At 40.5% G+C, this 17,422-nt stretch overlaps 1 protein-coding gene across 1 annotated transcript in view; it reads left to right on the forward strand.

The window, feature by feature from the left end:
- The window catches only part of LOC307039612 (polypeptide N-acetylgalactosaminyltransferase 18-like), a 448,297-nt gene that overhangs the window by 259,689 nt on the left and 171,186 nt on the right, over positions 1-17,422 (forward strand). Inside the window, exons 7-8 of the mRNA XM_079681847.1 lie at positions 13,319-13,504; positions 14,204-14,341. Of these exons, the coding sequence (XP_079537973.1) occupies positions 13,319-13,504; positions 14,204-14,341 (324 nt within the window). The remainder of the gene's footprint in view (positions 1-13,318; positions 13,505-14,203; positions 14,342-17,422) is intronic.

Genomic DNA, 17,422 nt, shown 5'->3' on the forward strand with positions numbered 1-17,422 from the left:
CTCCAACTATCCATCAAAGTGGCCCTTTCTCATTTCACTAATTCCCCTCCTCGACTCCTATCCTCGAGACTTAGTCCCGCCCACAGGAAATGCGAGCGCAGGAGCCGAGGAGGGGAGCCGAGGAGAGAGGAGGTGAAGCAGCAGGCGGTTAGAGAAATGAGAACTCCTCTCCTCTGAGCGGTCATTTTAAAGAGACGTCCATTAATGATGACAGGAGGCACAGCAGCCCTCTCTCTGATGGACAGATGTGTTCATGATGATTTATATATTCACTTTTAATTCATTCACAGTGCGGTATAATGAGACAATAACATGCTACAGATGCGGACACATACACACACACACACACACACACACACACACACACACACACACACACACACACACACACACACACACTTTGTATTATTGTATTGTATGAGAGAGGTTCCAGGTTGAATTGAGGCGGATATTTTTTATGTTCAGATGTTGTTATGTTTAATATTCATGAGAATATTTGTCATTGATCAAATGATAAGAAACAAACATTTGCATAAAGCATATTTGTCCACTCAAATGTTGATAAGAGTATTACAAACTTGAAAAATATCCCTCTAAGGAACATTTAGAACAGATAAAAAATGTGTGATTAATTTGCAATTAATCGCGATTAACTATGAACAATCATGCGATTAATCGCGATTAAATATTTTAATCGACTGACAGCCCTATATATATATATATATATATATATATATATATATATATATATATGTTGCACTGTTGGAGGAGCCTGTGTCCTATGTTTTTCATTGACATATCTACACTGTGGCAATGTGACAATGGGCATATGACATAAAGTCTTGAAACTTGAAAATATCAAAAACTGCATGGTCTCACTGAAACAATATCCCCCTTTGTTCTGTAAAGTCAAACATTATTTTAGAGGGGTACTTTCCCAAAGCTTCTAAACCATTACGAGCCATAGTGCTGTTACAAAATAAATACAACAGATGCACAAAGGTTGTTTAACACACACCAAGCAACATTAAATAATTACATGATATTATAAAATAAAATAAAAAGTACTTACCTGAGTTTTTCAAGATCAGATCCAGGTCAAGAAAACGCAGAGAGGAAGTATGGTGCTGGCTCATTATCCCTCTCACTCTTCTTAGAATGATCCTAAGCATTTTTACAGTTGAACTCCTATCCCCTTATAAACCAAAGTAACAATAGCCCTTAATTAACACTAATCATTTTAAAAACCTTACATCTAATTTAGAGAGGACAACTAAAGTGTAAGGTGACTGTTTTAAACTAATTCCACCCCTCTGTCTACTGGCATCATAGCAAAAAAAGAGAGATGGCAGGAAGGGGGGAGGCAGGGGTAGGGGGCTCACACAGTATCACACACACCTTCACAGACAATGTGTTTTAGAGAGGACAATACAAGTGTAAGGTGACTGTTTTAAACTCCACCTCTCTCTGTCTACTGACAAGATGGCAGGAATGCGAGAGGAGGGGATAGGGGAAGACAGGCTCAAACAGTCACAGACACACACACACACACACACATTCACAGACACTGTGTGAGACTCCAGCCCTTTATAAACTAAAGTAATTAAACATTAGTTAACAGTCTCACAGTACTTAAAAAGTAATGTTAGTCAAGTCAAGTTATCAAAAAATGCATTGTTTCATCGAAACAGTGTTAAAATCCCAAACTTTCCATTTAGAGTTTGATTCTTTAAGAAACTCAATTCATTACAAATTATTGAATATTTTAACAAGTTATAAAGTTTTGCATCCATTAAAGTGTAACTATAAGTATCTTTGTAGGAGAAAAAACCAAAATCATTTAAGTTATTTCCAGAAAACTGGATTGTCTTACTAAAATCCCAAAGTGCCTTTAAGAGTCACAGTCCTAAAAGAAAATCTGTTCAGAAAAAGTACTTAACTTTCTACCGGTTTTTAAAGTTGTTATACATAAAACTGTATCCAAAAAGTAAGAGAAAGACAAAAGAAAGTGTTAAAATCACAAACTTGCCTTTTAGAGTCACAGTCTTTAAGAAAATACATTTGTGCCAAAGTAATTGACATTTTACCAGTTGTAAAATGTTCCTACATAAAAGTGTATAAAAAAAGTATCTTTGTAGCTGAAAATAACTAAAACGTCGCTTTAACACTGCGGGGTCCATACGTTTCTCCATTCTTCAGATTGTAGAAATGCAGTTAATTCGCCATATAGTTGAACACATAACCCAAAACTTCTCAATTTTCCAGACTCCATTTTTCCACGAAGAGCATCAGACGGAGGTGTCTGAACCCGGCACAGATACTGCATCCGTTTCTTTATTGGCGCTCCCGACGGATGGCGGTAAGTTGTCACAGGCGTCTCGCTGATTAAACCCATATTGATGCGTCTCTTTGCCATTTTCTTTTTGAAAGGTGACTTGGTGAGTGGAAATGACTGGCTCTTTATTTAGTTTGAGCATATTTTTCAAAAACTAACTCCACCCCTCTATCTACTGACATCACAGCAAAAGGAAGGAGGGAGGAAGGGGTAGGGTTAGGGTTACAAAGGGGATCACAAAGGGTCATTAGCATACAATGGGGGGTCATTAGCATACAAAGGGTGGTCATTAGCATAAGTAGTAGCAGGTGTGACCTTTCACAGCACCTGTCACTTTTTTTGATTGAAGCGGTATGAATATTACTACTCATATACATTGAAATACTGATGTAATAAATACAGATGTTATAAAGAGTTATACACAGCGATGGTAAATGAGTCACAAGGAGAAAAGTCCCTGAGTGCGAGGCGCGGAGGGTTTGAGCCCCTCCTCCCCGATGGGAGGGGGGCACCGTGTGCTGAAGGTCAGAGATGGCAGGTAGTGGGACACCAACGACATGTTGAGACGTTTTACAGCCCGTTGCAGGGCCTTCCTTGGGAGCTCTGCATTAGGTTTACTTCAGCTCATGCACTGGCAGCGACCGGAGCCTCTCACCTGCAGCCGGCTGCAACTATCTCAAGATGCACCAAACTGAATAGAACCCAAGAAGAACTTGTGCACTTTTGTTCAAGGCGGGATATACTGGAGGCTTAACCTATTTACTGTTCATCTATTTATATGGGATGTTTCTGAAAATTTAAAAAAAGGAACAAGATGGTTAGAAAGAAAATCAGACATTTATTTTCTTTGGCAAACACTAGTCCCAACAGGGTATTCAGAGTCAGAACCTGGCATCTAATACAGCCCTGTGGAACACAAACACATCATGACTGTCAGCTTTTCATACCTTGTAGTTTTGACTATAAACACATCAGGCAAAAGTCAATATTATTGCTACAGATCAATGATTGAGTATTTTTGACAGAATCAGTTCTGCACAAATGTCTCAACGGCTTTGCTCTTACTGATCCATTGTATAAGTTCAACCTGAGGTTTAATACAGGAAACAGTTGGTACCATTTCCATCTCTCATACAAAACACTGGCCCCTCATATTAACAGTGGTGTCATTTTCCCCCAGTCTCTGCAGAATAACTGTGTATCTGGCCTGCATACTCCTATTGTGGGACAATTTGTTTTTATGAAGCCTTATCTAGATTTATATTGTGCATATTTATTGCGGATTGTTTCCTGCCAATCGTTTTTTTTTTTTTATCAAAACGGGTGTCTCCTTCATTATTTATCTCTAGATTTCTCATTAAAACTTGTAAAAACACAAGTCTGCTGGCAATTTTTTTTTGCAGTTGACAGACAGAGACATTAAGGGATATAATTGAGCTGTGTTTTATCTGGGAGACCAGATCATCTGTTTAACAGTTATAGACACTGAATGCCACAGAGATGTTCTGAGATGCTTTCTTGATGATAGCTGTCTCATGACCCTGTTTAGTCCCACAGGAGAAGGCTTTTTATTGAGAAAAAAGACAACCAAACAAACCAAAGGCTTCTGGAAAGGCTAACTCAAGAGGATCAGGAGAGCTGTTCTCCCTCTGCTTTCATCTCTTCACTTTCCCTGTTTTATCTTCTCACTGAATCTTCTCTTTCTCCTTTGTCTCACTCTCTGTAGTTTTTCTCATTATCTATCTCGCTCTGCACACCCACCCGCTCAGAAATAGATTGTTATTCTCGCAGAATAGCAGCGTATACTCTAACCCTTTGTTGTAAATCCTTTATAGAGAGATTTAAGGTGTATCTGAGGGGATGCATGTATTATCTCAGAATTTAGCTGGAGTATGAGCTCCTGCCTGGGCGTCGGGCCAGGACTTCAGTCTTCCTGTTGTTCTGTTCGCTTTGAAAGCATGCAGGTAAAGAGGCTGGTCGCAAGGAAGGATTATACTCTCCACACACACACACACACACACACACACACACACACACACACACACACACACACACACACACACACACACACACACACACACACACACACACACACACACACACACACACACACACACACACACAGTGTACACATATTGCAGAAATAAAGAGAACTGGCGCTTGTATACAATTCAGTATTCAGAATTAAAATAGTTCGGTACACTGTAATTTACCAAGTTTGATTCGTGTTACTAGGCCTTCACTGCACCCGTTCGGACAGAACAGCTGACTTTGGTAAGATGCGGGGAGGAGGACTGTGCATTTATGTCAACAACTCCTAGTGTAAAGACAACAGCACCATTACCAGGCACTGTTATGCCGACCTAGAATTTCTCATGGTTAAATCCAGACCCTTCTATCTGCCCAGAGAATTCACTTCCATCATTACAATTGCAGCCTATATACCACCCGATGCTATTGCTAAACTAGCTATGAAGGAACTGCATGTAGCCATTAGCATGCAACAGACATTACACCCGGAGCCTGTCTTCATCATTGCTGGAGATTTCGATCACTCCAACCTAAAGACTGTTCTTCCCAAACTCCACCAACATGTGTCATGTCCCACAAGAGGAGATAAAACCCTGGATCATGTATATACCAATATCAAACATGCATATAAGACCCTCCCTCTCCCCCATCTGGGTAAGTCAGACCATATCTCACTGTTCCTTCTACCCAAATACCACCCCCTTATCAGACGAGTCAAGCCCTCGGTCAAGACAGTGAAAGTCTGGCCTGAGGGAGCAGTCCAATTTACAGAGTCAGCTTCACATCACCAACTGGAACAACTTCGCCGTTACTGCCACTATGGATTCCCAAATAGACATTGACGCATACACCTCTTCTGTTTTGGATTGCATCAACACCTACATCAGTGATGCCACCACCACCAAACAGATCAAAATCTTCCCTAATCAGAAGCCATGGATGGATGGGCAGGTCCGCCAACTGCTGAAGTCACGTGACACAGCCTTCAGGTCAGGAGACGTGCAGGACTAGACAGAAACTTAGCTGAAATGGGGCATTAAAGGGCGAAGCACTGCCACAAGCTAAAGATTGAGGAGCACTTTAAAACCTCTGACCCTCTGACGCATGTGGCAGGGGTTACAGACCATCACAGACTTCAAACCCACCCAGGCCTCCCCCCGTCCACTGACCCCTCTCTTCCAGATGAGCTTAATTATTCCTATGCTCGTTTTGACTGGACTGGGTCAATCACGAGGTAGCCACTAGGGCCACTCTCCCTGCAGACCATCTGCCCCTCACACTCTCCCCCACATGTGTGTGCTGAACTGAGCAGGACAAACACACGTAAGGCCGCTGGCCCCGATGGTATCCCCGGATGTGTACTCAGCTCTTGTGCTGAGCAGCTGACCCTGACCAATTTGCTGCCCTAGGCAAGATTTTAGCTGGCGCCCCCCCTCCCCCTCCCAAATGCAGACCCTCACTATGACTCGCATGCACGGTTCTGGCATGACCACCAAAACAGAAAGATATAGACACAAGATGTGTGCAACTGTATTTAGTATCCTATCCATTTGAACATGATTTAAGTGGGAGGTGGACCTAACAACCTCTAGGGGGGGTCTGGGGGCATGAAGATTTTTTTTTTTTAATGTTGAAGTTAAATGCATTAAGCTGGTGCACTTTGAGAGCAACATTAAGAGATCTATGGATACATCTCTCAACACCCATATGAAATAGAACTGTAAGCAGATTTTCTTTTTCTTTATGGATATTTTACAAATCACTCCCCTCTTAAACTGTATTCTTGTTTATTAATAACAACTTTTTTTACTGTCATATAGTATTTGTTACCTGTTTTTCATTATCTTCTTTTTTTATAACTATAATGATCATATAAATGTGTGCCTTTACCTCACTGAGCTGAGGTTATGAGTCTTTCAGGAGAGAGCTCTCTAAAGCTCTCTCCCCCACCCCCCCCCCACCCCCCGCGGCCGCTTACACAGTAAATTCCAATGTTAATAAAAGCACACAGAAGCTGTAGCCTATACGTTTTTTGGGAGTTTGATTTATTTTAAATGAACACAAATACAAAATTAAAACCTATAATTGCACACTAAAACCATTATTTAAAAAAAAAAACTATTTCACATACACCTCTGTTTTTTACTGGGGCTAGGGCAGTTCCCCTTGATTTGGGGGGTGGGTGTGCAATAGTTTATGGGCGCTGTACTCAATATAGGCGTAGTTCTGTTAGTATAAGATAATAAGATATACTTTGTTGATCCAAAATCGGGAAATTGTGTTGTTTTGAAATGTCAAAAAAAAAATGTAATTCCTAATTATTATTTTTAGTTTTCTCCCCAATTTTCGGGGCCCTTAGCATTCACCTATACTGCCTATGCCAAGGGCCGGCCCTGGTCCTGACTGACATCTTCAACCTGTCCTTGGCCCATGCAAAAGTCCCCACGTGCTTCAAATACACCTCAATTGTGCCTGTTCCCAAGCATACATCGCACTTACATCGACCATCATGAAGTGCTTCGGGAGGCTGGTCCTGGCTCGGCTTGAATCATGCCTCCCACCCACACTTGACCTCCACCAGTTTGCCTATCGTCAGAACAGGAGTACGGATGACGCCATCTCCACAGCACTACACCCTGCCCTCTACCATCTGGATCAGAGCAACACATACGTACGATTCCTGTTCATTGACTTTAGCTCGGCATTTAACACCATCATTCCTTCCAAACTGATTACCAAGCTCAGTGACCTTGGCATCGACCCAGGGGCGCCGCCAGGGATTTTGGGTCCCATGAAAATATATCACATTGGGCCCCACCACCAGGCACAGGCCACGCCAACCAAGCACAATTGCTGTAACCACACCTCCAGAACCCAACCCACAAATGTATGCTTTAAATAACTCTACCTGTACAGGCTTGAATCCATCTTGTAGTCCAATACTAACTGCACAGTATTTACTGACACTATAAAATATAACACTGTGCAGACGTGCAACATTCTGCTGCAGTAGAATTCACTATTTGATATAACCAGGGCCGGCCCTAGACTTTAGGAGGCCCTAAGCGAGCTTTGGCTTGGGGGCCCCCCTCACTCTAGCGCGTTCTCACTACACACAACACGGAACCAACTTTTGTCTTATGATGTTAGCCTAAGCACACATATTGTATAAATAAGCATGTAAACAACGTGGACCTAACCTCCTCTAGGGGGGTCCGGGGGCATGCTTCCCCGGGAAGATTTTTTTTTAATATTGAAGTTAAAAGCATTAATCTGGTGCACTTTGAGAGCAAAATTAAGAGATCTATGGATACATCTCTCAACACCCATATGAAATAGAACTGTAAGCAGTTTTTTTTTTTTCTTACATTTTACAAATCACTCCCCTTTTAAACTGTATTCTTGTTTTGTCATATAGTATTTCATAGCTGTTCATAACTCTCATTTATTCTCTCTGGCTGTTCATCTCATAATGTTCACATAGAAACTAGCTGTCAATAGAAATATCATTCAGAAGAATTATAATGCCATGCAAAAATCTGTCACAAAAGGAGGTTGCACATTTAAATTCAGGTGTTGTTATGGCAACGTCAGTGGCCAAAGAGCCACATTTACTGCTAATACGTTCAAACATGCTGTCGACACGTACAGCAGTGGCAACTATGCCACCATTTCAGCTGACTTTTTCTCAGAACTACTGTCATCCATATATTTCAGTGCTAGGTTGATCCTTAGCTAAGCTATATGAAACACTTTAACTGACAGGACTCCGGATCAACTGTGTACTGTAAGGTAGCTTCTTGCTTCATGTCGAACAGTAAGTCAACATTTCCCAGAGAGCTTTCTTTGAAATCACCAGGTAACGCTAAAAAACAGAACATTTAGATTGTATGACAAAGTGTTTATTTAATATATCTGGCTAGCTATAGCTACTTGCTAACGGTTTAGCTAACCCCCGCGATTCAAAGTAAAGTCAACGCAGCTGTAATTTATGCTTTGCTTACATGTTCGCATCCCTTGGAAGTTTACTGACATTTACATACCTTGTTTACCTGGCTCAAGTGGTGGCTCTGGGGTTGTTGTGTGAGCCACCACTTGAGAATTGTCGTATTTTTTAAGAAATGTTTTTCTTATGTCCATCTTCAAAAACTCAGAGTCTGACTGACAGTTTAAACATTGTCACAGCTCACAGGATAGGTACCTGTCAGCCAATAAGACAGATGTTTATTTCCATTCAACTCTCTCGTTGGTCTGGTGTCTTGCCTCTGTTGCATTCACTGAACACGGGAAATTACAATCCTGCCGTCCTCTCTAGTGTCATGATGAGGTTCAGGTAAAGCACAGTTAATGTATTATATTATTGACTCTATAATATAATACATGGTTTTGAGAGTAGGCAATCTAGGAATATTAAACAAATTAATTAAACATACTTATCACGGCGACGCTGTACTGAGATTATTATTTTCTTTTCTTTTTTTCAATTTCTTTTTCTTTTTAAATTTTTTTTGCTTGGGGTCCCTTAGTGGCTGTGGGGCCCTAAGCGGCCGCTTATGTCGCTTAATGGGTCGGGCCGGCTCTGGATATAACACTAACATTCCTGACAATAGATCTCAATAGCCATCTTTTATGGTGTAAATGCCTTTTTAATAATAACATTTTTGAATGGAACATTCTCAACATGAATGCATAAATCCAAATAAATATAACTTAAATATGTGTAAAAATACTGTGTTTGAAAAGTATAATTGAAATGAGATGTTAGCTTTTTGTTTCGATATATATATATATATATATTTTGTATTCCAGTCACCCTTCGTTAAGTGGCATGGCATTCAACACAATGCTGCTCACCTCCTTCAGTTGGGAGAAAAGCTGGTTCAGGTTCAGCATTATGGGGGGACAAGGCTGCTGAGCCTAGAGATGGATCTGTTGGTCCTGGCACCAGGGGGAGGGACAACTGATTTAGTATGAATAGCTGCTAAAAATGTACATGCATTTATAAAATTTCAGCTAAAAGAGGAGTGAAATGAAAAACCTCTGAATTTTCTGTGAAGATATTAACAGTACTTAAAGGTGGGGTATGTCATTTTGGAGAAACCAGCTCGAGTGCGCTAGAATTTGAAAGTACACAACCGGAAAAAATCTGCCACTTCCTTACAGAGCCACTCCCCCAACACACACAAACGCGCACATGACCAATGAGGGCACGAGATAAGTTTGTGCACAGATGGAAGGCTGACAGGCAGATAGGCCATCCAGTTATTTTAGACGAGCCGGCTCAGATGATTGGTCGTGCTTTTTACAGTACTACGACTTCCACAGATGACATTCTTTTATGATTTGTTGTCAAAGCATTTAATATATTCATTGCTATCGGGATGTTAGAGCATTCCATGGAATATAACAAAAAGTGTTTCTGAAAAAAATTACATACCCCACTTTTAATGTCAGCTTAGTAAATTATTATTTACAATGGACTACGCTTAGCTAACAGACTAATTTCCAACATTCATGGACCACACCCACCTTTTCTTTTGAAAGACTGGGTGACATACTGTCGCCCTTTAGTCTTTCTCTCCTTACTTTTTGGAAAGCCTGACTTTGTGAGTCGTTGAGACATGGTACACAACACACGAAAGTCCTAGCATCCCTCCTCACATGCTCTCACTCTCTCTGCTAGAAAGTAAGTGCCGGTGCTGTACCGCGGTTGGAGGCAGGACCAAACCATTACATGTAAATAGAAGGGGGTGTACAGAGGCTTTGGATAATTAACTTTTGGAAGAAAATAAGTGAAATGAATCATAAGTTTAGTGAGTACATTATCAATATAACTTTCTATTAATATGAATTATTGATGAATGATGAAAGTTTACTTAAAAAATGTTTTCTTAATATTCTAAAATGGTTTGGGCCTCTGTCAGTCATGGGCCCTTAGAATCGTCCTAACTTTTCACCCCCTTACAGCGCCCTGATCGACCCCTCCCTCTGCAACTGGATACTGGACTTTCTCACAAACAGACCACAGCATGTTAGAATAGATAAACTCACATCCTCTAATCTCATCCTTAGCACTGTTCTCCCGCAGGGCTGTGTGTTCCCTCCTATATTCCCTCTTCACACATGACTGCAAACCTGTACATGGCTCAAACACCATCGTTAAGTTTGCAGATGAAACCACAGTGGTCGGGCTTGTCAGCAACAATGACGAAGAGGAAGAGGTTGAGCATCTGGCAGAGTGGTGCGCACCAAGAAGACGAAAGAGGTCAATATGGACTTCAGAAGTAACAAAGACGGCACGCACTCCCCAGTCCATCTTAGTGGAGAAGAGGTTGAGCGGGTAACCAGCTTCAAGTTCCTGGGAGTCCACATCTCGGAGGACCCCTCCTGGACCACCAACACCTCAGTCTAGTCAAGAAGGCTCACAAGCGCATCTTCTTCCTGAGGAAACTGGCAAAACTCTGCCTATCCTCCCAGGTGCTAATGAACTTCTACCATTGCACCATCGAGAGCATCCTCTCCACCTGCATATCAGTATGGTACGGTAACTGCACGGTCAAGGACAATACATCACTGCAGAGGGTGGTGAAGATTGCACAACGCATCATGAAGATGCCACTCCCCTCCATAGCCTCAGTCTATGAAAAGTGGTGCCTACGAAGGGCACGAAACATCATCAGAGACTCTTCACACCCCAACCATACACTGTTTTCATTACATTACATGTCACTTGTTAGACGCTTTTATCCAAAGCTACTTACATATTCAGTACTGTGGACAATCCCCACAGGAGCAATTTGGGGTGGAGTGTCTCAGGGACACAACGACATGCTGACTGCAGTGGGACTCGAACTTGCTACCCCCTGATTCGAAGTCCAGCACACTTCCCACTGAGCCACAGACCCCCTACGTGGCACCCGCTCTGGGACACGCTACCGCAGTCTCCCGGGTAGAACCAACAGGACTACGCACAGCTTCTTCCCTTCAGCAGTCAGACTGCTGACAATGAACCCCACGCTGTCCCATACTGCCTATAGTTGTTGTTGTGTGCTGTGCTGAAGCCTAATTATCCTTGTACATTACTGTTTTATATACAGTACTGTATTCACTGTATTTAATATTATCTGTGTATTTATTCTTATTTATACATTTCCCATCTATTTACCTTTATTTTTGTATCATTTATTTTGTACATACCTCTGATAATTGTGTATATAACTGACTGTTTTGCACCCTGGTTAGACCCTCCTTAATTTCGTTACACTGCTTGCATTTTGTAATGACGATAAAGTAATGTAATCTAATCTAATAAATGTATGTTTACCATGGCAGGGCTCAACGCTAACTTTTAAAAGTGGTTGCCAGGCTGGCAACCAGGCATCAGCTTTTGGTTGCCAAAACTGAAAATACAGTTGCCATTTTTAGTCACCTTATATTTTAAATAATTAAGATACTATACAATGCATAAACTTAATAATGAACATGTGACACAAAAGAGTGTTCAAATGCTTTACAATAAGTAATTAACAGAATTATTTGAAACTTAAGTGGTATTAAACTTGTCCACCCTCAATTGCCGGTATACTAAACACCAGTAGTGCAGCTGCTGTCATGTTCTTCACAGATCCCTCACAAATGAATTGAGCAAGTCACTAGTTTTGTCATCCGTTGTCTCCCTTTCAAATGTGGGTTACCTTGACCTTTGTGCTGACCCCCACCATAGATCCATTGGCCCTTCAGCATTGAAGTCTTGGATTGGTCTGACTAATACATTTCTAATGTTAAATAAATGAAAACCATTCACAGTTAAGAATTAGATATTCATTATTAATGCTGTAAATTACCTTTAATATGTCTAACTACATTTAAAATGTGTTACCTTTTTATAGAAGTGATTATATTTGTATGCCAATATTTTCCTATAGTAAAGTTTCGTTTCGCACTTTTATTTTGGTAGTAATAAGATCGGGACTCTTATTTTGAAGGAACTATTACCCAAAGTGAATGCACAACGTAGCAGAATGTACATATATATTTCACCTCCCAAGACTTTACACATTTCCTCTTTGCTTTTCGTTCGGGTTCATTTTGCGCTTTATCAGTTGAATCACTTCGAACATTCGTTTCAGATGCTTCGCCATTTTTTGTAAAACAAACACATGGCGCACAGCGAGTAAACGTGCATCGCTTTCTGGCTCCGTAAACACAACAATGCACGTGCAACTTAAGTATCAGGTTCCGACTGGTCACAACAATAATTAATTATCACTCTTAATACAACAAATAATTAACATTTATCTCTTTTGGGGAACACATTTAGCTGTTTGCTGTCCTTATTTCTTCATGTTAAAAAGTGGTTGCCACTGATGGCAACCAAAGGCCAAGAAGTGGTTGACATTTTTTCTGAATGGTTGCCAATGGCAACCTGGCAACCGTTACTGTCGAGCCCTGCATGGGAGAAGCATCAGTTGATTAAATATTGTCATGACAACTAAGAATTGCAACATCTGGAGAAGATTCACACTTGCTCTATGCTAAAAATGTAAAGTTGAAACCCAGTCAGTAAGACAGTAAGATTGCTGAAATGGCAGCTAAAATTTAAGCAGTGAAGTTGAAGTGTGATCACAGGGAGTAGTGAGCTGTCATCTGAAGAGTTTAATTGATTGCAGGGATGTTGAAGATGTTTTACTGGTAAAAATACACAATTGTTTGACTGAAAATGTGCCGAAAAAATCTGTGTTCTCTTCTAAAACAGTTAGTTTGCAATAATATCATGCTAAACAGAGCATAGAGGTTAAACTGTCACTAATGTGTGTGTGTGTGTGTGTGTGTGTGTGTGTGTGTGTGTGTGTGTGTGTGTGTGTGTGTGTGTGTGTGTGTGTGTGTGTGTGTGTGTGTGTGTGTGTGTGTGTGTGTGTGTGTGTGTGTGTGTGTGTGTGTGTGTGTGTGTAGGTGTGGCAGTGTGGTGGCAGTGTGGAGGTTCTACCATGTTCCAGGATTGCTCACATCGAGCGGGCCCACAAACCCTACACAAAGAACCTGACAGCACATGTGCGGCGGAATGCTCTGAGAGTGGCGGAGGTCTGGATGGACCAGTACAAGAGCCACGTCTACATGGCCTGGAACGTCCCACTGCAGGTAAAGAGACAATTGTGAAGGGTGCAGATGGATGCATAAAAGCTAGCAACAACTGCTGAGAAAACACAATCAGCTGACTTTTGCAGTCAGTAAAGTCAGTCACTGTTGTGAGCACAGAGTGAACACAGAAGCTGGGAACCTGCCTGGGTCAGGGGCTAGGGAACAATACAGATTCACTGTTCGCTACCACAGCAACCTGGAGAGAAAGGTGTGTATTACAATTGGAAACTTTTCCCTGATTATAGTGGTCAGCAAAATCACAAATTCTGATGTCCGGAAGTATAAAGTGATTCACATTATTTGAAACCCCTCTGTACTGTTGAAATACATATATGCATGTTCGGCCTTCCCATTTCTCTAATTTGATTATGTTTGACATTGTAAGATGAAAAATCATTATTTCTTAATATTCATAATTTCAGATTTTCTTTAATAAATAACATCTTCTCCCTTCTTTGTATTACCGTTTCTTGCTGACTTCATGCTCAGTTACTTTTGTAACGCTCTTACATTTTTCATTCTAAGGACTTAGTCATGCTGAAAGGAGCCAGACGCCCTGATTTCTGGACAAGATATATATTTTTGGAGCATTGGAGACTACGAAGTTGAAGCTTATTGTACTTCTTTTTTTGCTAGAGGGTAGAATTCAAAGTTGGCATTTGTAAAATTCGATGTATTTGTTTTTATTTTACTCTCTAGAATTCAGGAATAGACATTGGGGACCTATCTGAAAGGAAAGCCCTGAGGTCCAGACTGCAGTGCCGACCCTTCAGCTGGTTCCTCTCCAACATCTACCCTGACCTCCGCTCCTACAGTAACATTGTGGCCTACGGAATGGTGAGTTCAATGTATCCCACCTTCAGTCTCAAGATTACTAAACATTTCAAAATCTTCAAATTGATTTGAGAAATTCATCATCACGCTAAAAGATAAGTGTTTTAATTAAAGTACTAACCCTGCCATTTATCTGATATAGCAAGAAAATAAATAGAAAAGCAATTGTAAAAAGATTTATAAAGCTCTTTAATAATAGTTGAAACAAAGAGTGCAGCCCTGACCCCTCAGGCAGATCCCTCCAGAGTATGGGAGACTGCAGAGACTCCATATTCTTTGTGTATGTTGAAACAACAAGGACTTCCCCCTCTAAAGATGTCAAGCAGCCAAAAGAGAAAATATGAGGTCTTATACAATTTGAGACGAGGCTCAGGGCTTTGAAAGATATAATAACAACCACAAACAATTCAGGTATGGATGAGCTTGAATGGGTGGGTGATTTTTTTACTGACGTCAGGGAGCAACGAATGAGGGTCAGGATCCATTCACAGAGGGTAATGTTGAGCTTGATGACCAGCTAGGTCTTGAAAGCTGAACTGTAAATGAACAGCATTTTCACAAACAGACAGTCAAACAGACAGACAGACAGACAGACAGACATACTCACAGACAGAGGGACAACAGACAGACAGACCGACAGACCGACAGACCGACAGACCGACAGACAGACAGACAGACAGAGAGACAGACCGACAGACAGAGAGAGACAGACAGACAGAGAGAGAGAGACAGACAGAGACGGATGGACGGACAGACAGACAGACAGACAGAGAGAGACAGACAGACAGACAGAGATGGACGGACGGACAGACAGACAGAGAGAGAGACAGACAGACAGACTGATAGAGACAGACAGACGGACGGACGGACGGACAGACAGAGACAGACAGACATACAGACAGACAGACAGACAGACATGATTATTGTTCCACAATTGGGTAATGTTTTTGTTATAGCAGCAATCTTAAAATCTTTCATGGTGGAAAAAAGTATCAACATAATAAATAAAAAATAAAATACATACACAAAATCAATGTATGTGCAGGAATTTAGTTTGATTCAAACTCAGGCATTAGCAGCAGCAGCAGCAGCTGAGTGGTCTCCTGGTCTCCTCTTGTTGTTGTTTGAGAAGCTGGATTGAGTTATTTGTTGACTCTGCTGAGCATGGGGTTTTGCTTTAGGTGCCTGAACTGAAAATGCTTTCACAGTGACATATGATAGATATAGATGTAAAGTTCACATATTTGACAAACAAAAACTCTCAGAGGATGACAGTCGGAGAATTGTGTTCTTGTGTGACACCATCAGTGGATGTTGCTCATGCACTTATCTCCTATTGAACATGGAAGAAATGTAAATGCACTGCTCACACAAGGCACATATTAATAGAAAAGGAGATATTATACACATTTTCAAGCTGTTTTTAATCAAACACTTTCACACAGTATCATGAACTGTGCTTCACTGTTGACATTGGTTGAAAATTGGTTGTGGTTTCAGGTACAGATTTTCAAGAATATTTAACCTGACGACCAGAGCCCTCCATGTGTTTGATGATCGGTCAGTTAATCAAAAATGTTGATCAAGGCAGTAATTACTCAACGACTACAGGTTGAATACCAATAAGATAAGCCTTTGTTTGTTAAGATTGAAGATGTAATACCTGCTCTTGCAATACAGTATCTGAATGAATGGTAATGACTTAGATGGTTATTTAGGCCATGGATGTACACTGAACAAAAATATAAATGCAACACTTTTGTTTTTGCTCCCATTTTTCATGCACTCTAAAAACAAATGCCTTGGCTCAACAAAGAAAATCAACGCAACAGTTTGCATCGATGTTTATTGAGTTAAGACAACTTCTAATAAAATTGTCTTAAAGCAACAAAGTTATTTGAGTTAGGGGAGAAGGCTTTTCCTCTACAATCAGAGGTGTCTTTAATGACCACTTACTTAATAATTGGTAGCATAAACACAAGTTTTGAAGTTGATTACTCCAAAAATTAAGTTGTTCCAACTTGTTTTACCGTATGATTTAAAAGGAATTTTAAGTTGTATGTACTTAATTACCATCATTGTGAACACACGTTTTTTAAGTTGACAACCATTTATAAATTAAGTTGCTCCAAATATATTATATTCAACAGTTTTTTTTCTTAGCTTTTTCATGTTTTTGCCTTTAAAGAAAGAAATTAATTCCACAACAAAAATATTAGGCAATTCACTTTTTATTTAGAACTGCAGTTGTTTATTTCAACACATGATGTTTCAAACAGGAGAGAATTCATTTAGTTTGAACATTTATTGACACCATAGGATAAAGTGCATCAACACCTGAAATCACAGCTGACTGCAGGAGAGAGGAGAACCATTTTCTAGTTTGGCTGCAGCGCGTTGATTGGCTGCTGGAGAATGAGGCAAAATGTAATAGGTTAAAGAGAACGCCTGTGATGAGCTGATTATAAGCAGCTGCGGAGTGAATGTATATACACCCAGTCTTCCTGAAAGAACTTGCGCTGGGCTTCATTTAAATCTTTAAAAAAAAGATGGATAACACAAATTTAAATTGCCCCACAAATAATAAATAAACACATTAGCCATATTACCATGGGAAATGGGGACACACCAAATAAATGCTGCCTTCACACGAAGTTAGAGGCCTTTGCATATTTAAAACCATCGCCAAATGTAAAATCTGTAAAGTTTTTGTAAAACTACAGTAACAAACTCTCAATGGCCACCAATCTGCAGATCACACACATCAATTTTACAAAAGATGTAACAAAGATGTTTACACTGCCGACAGTCATTATTTCAAACAGTATGAACACATTTAATGCAGAATGCTTGCTCATTCATTTGTTTCCCTCGACCACGATGGTGGCCATCGTATGGTCAGATCCTGGGGTGGACCGGTCACTGATGAAGGCGATATTCATGTCTTTTTGAAGCACATTAAATAATACGTTAGCGCATAAGAGATAATCAATTAGGTAATTGCATACTTTTTAAACCGTCACTCTTAGCTAATTCAGAGCCATTATTACCAGCTGCTAAAGCAACGCTGGTATTGCTTTCACC

The sequence above is a fragment of the Notothenia rossii genome, assembly GCF_949606895.1.
Source record: "Notothenia rossii genome assembly, chromosome: 5".
NCBI lineage: Eukaryota > Metazoa > Chordata > Actinopteri > Perciformes > Nototheniidae > Notothenia > Notothenia rossii.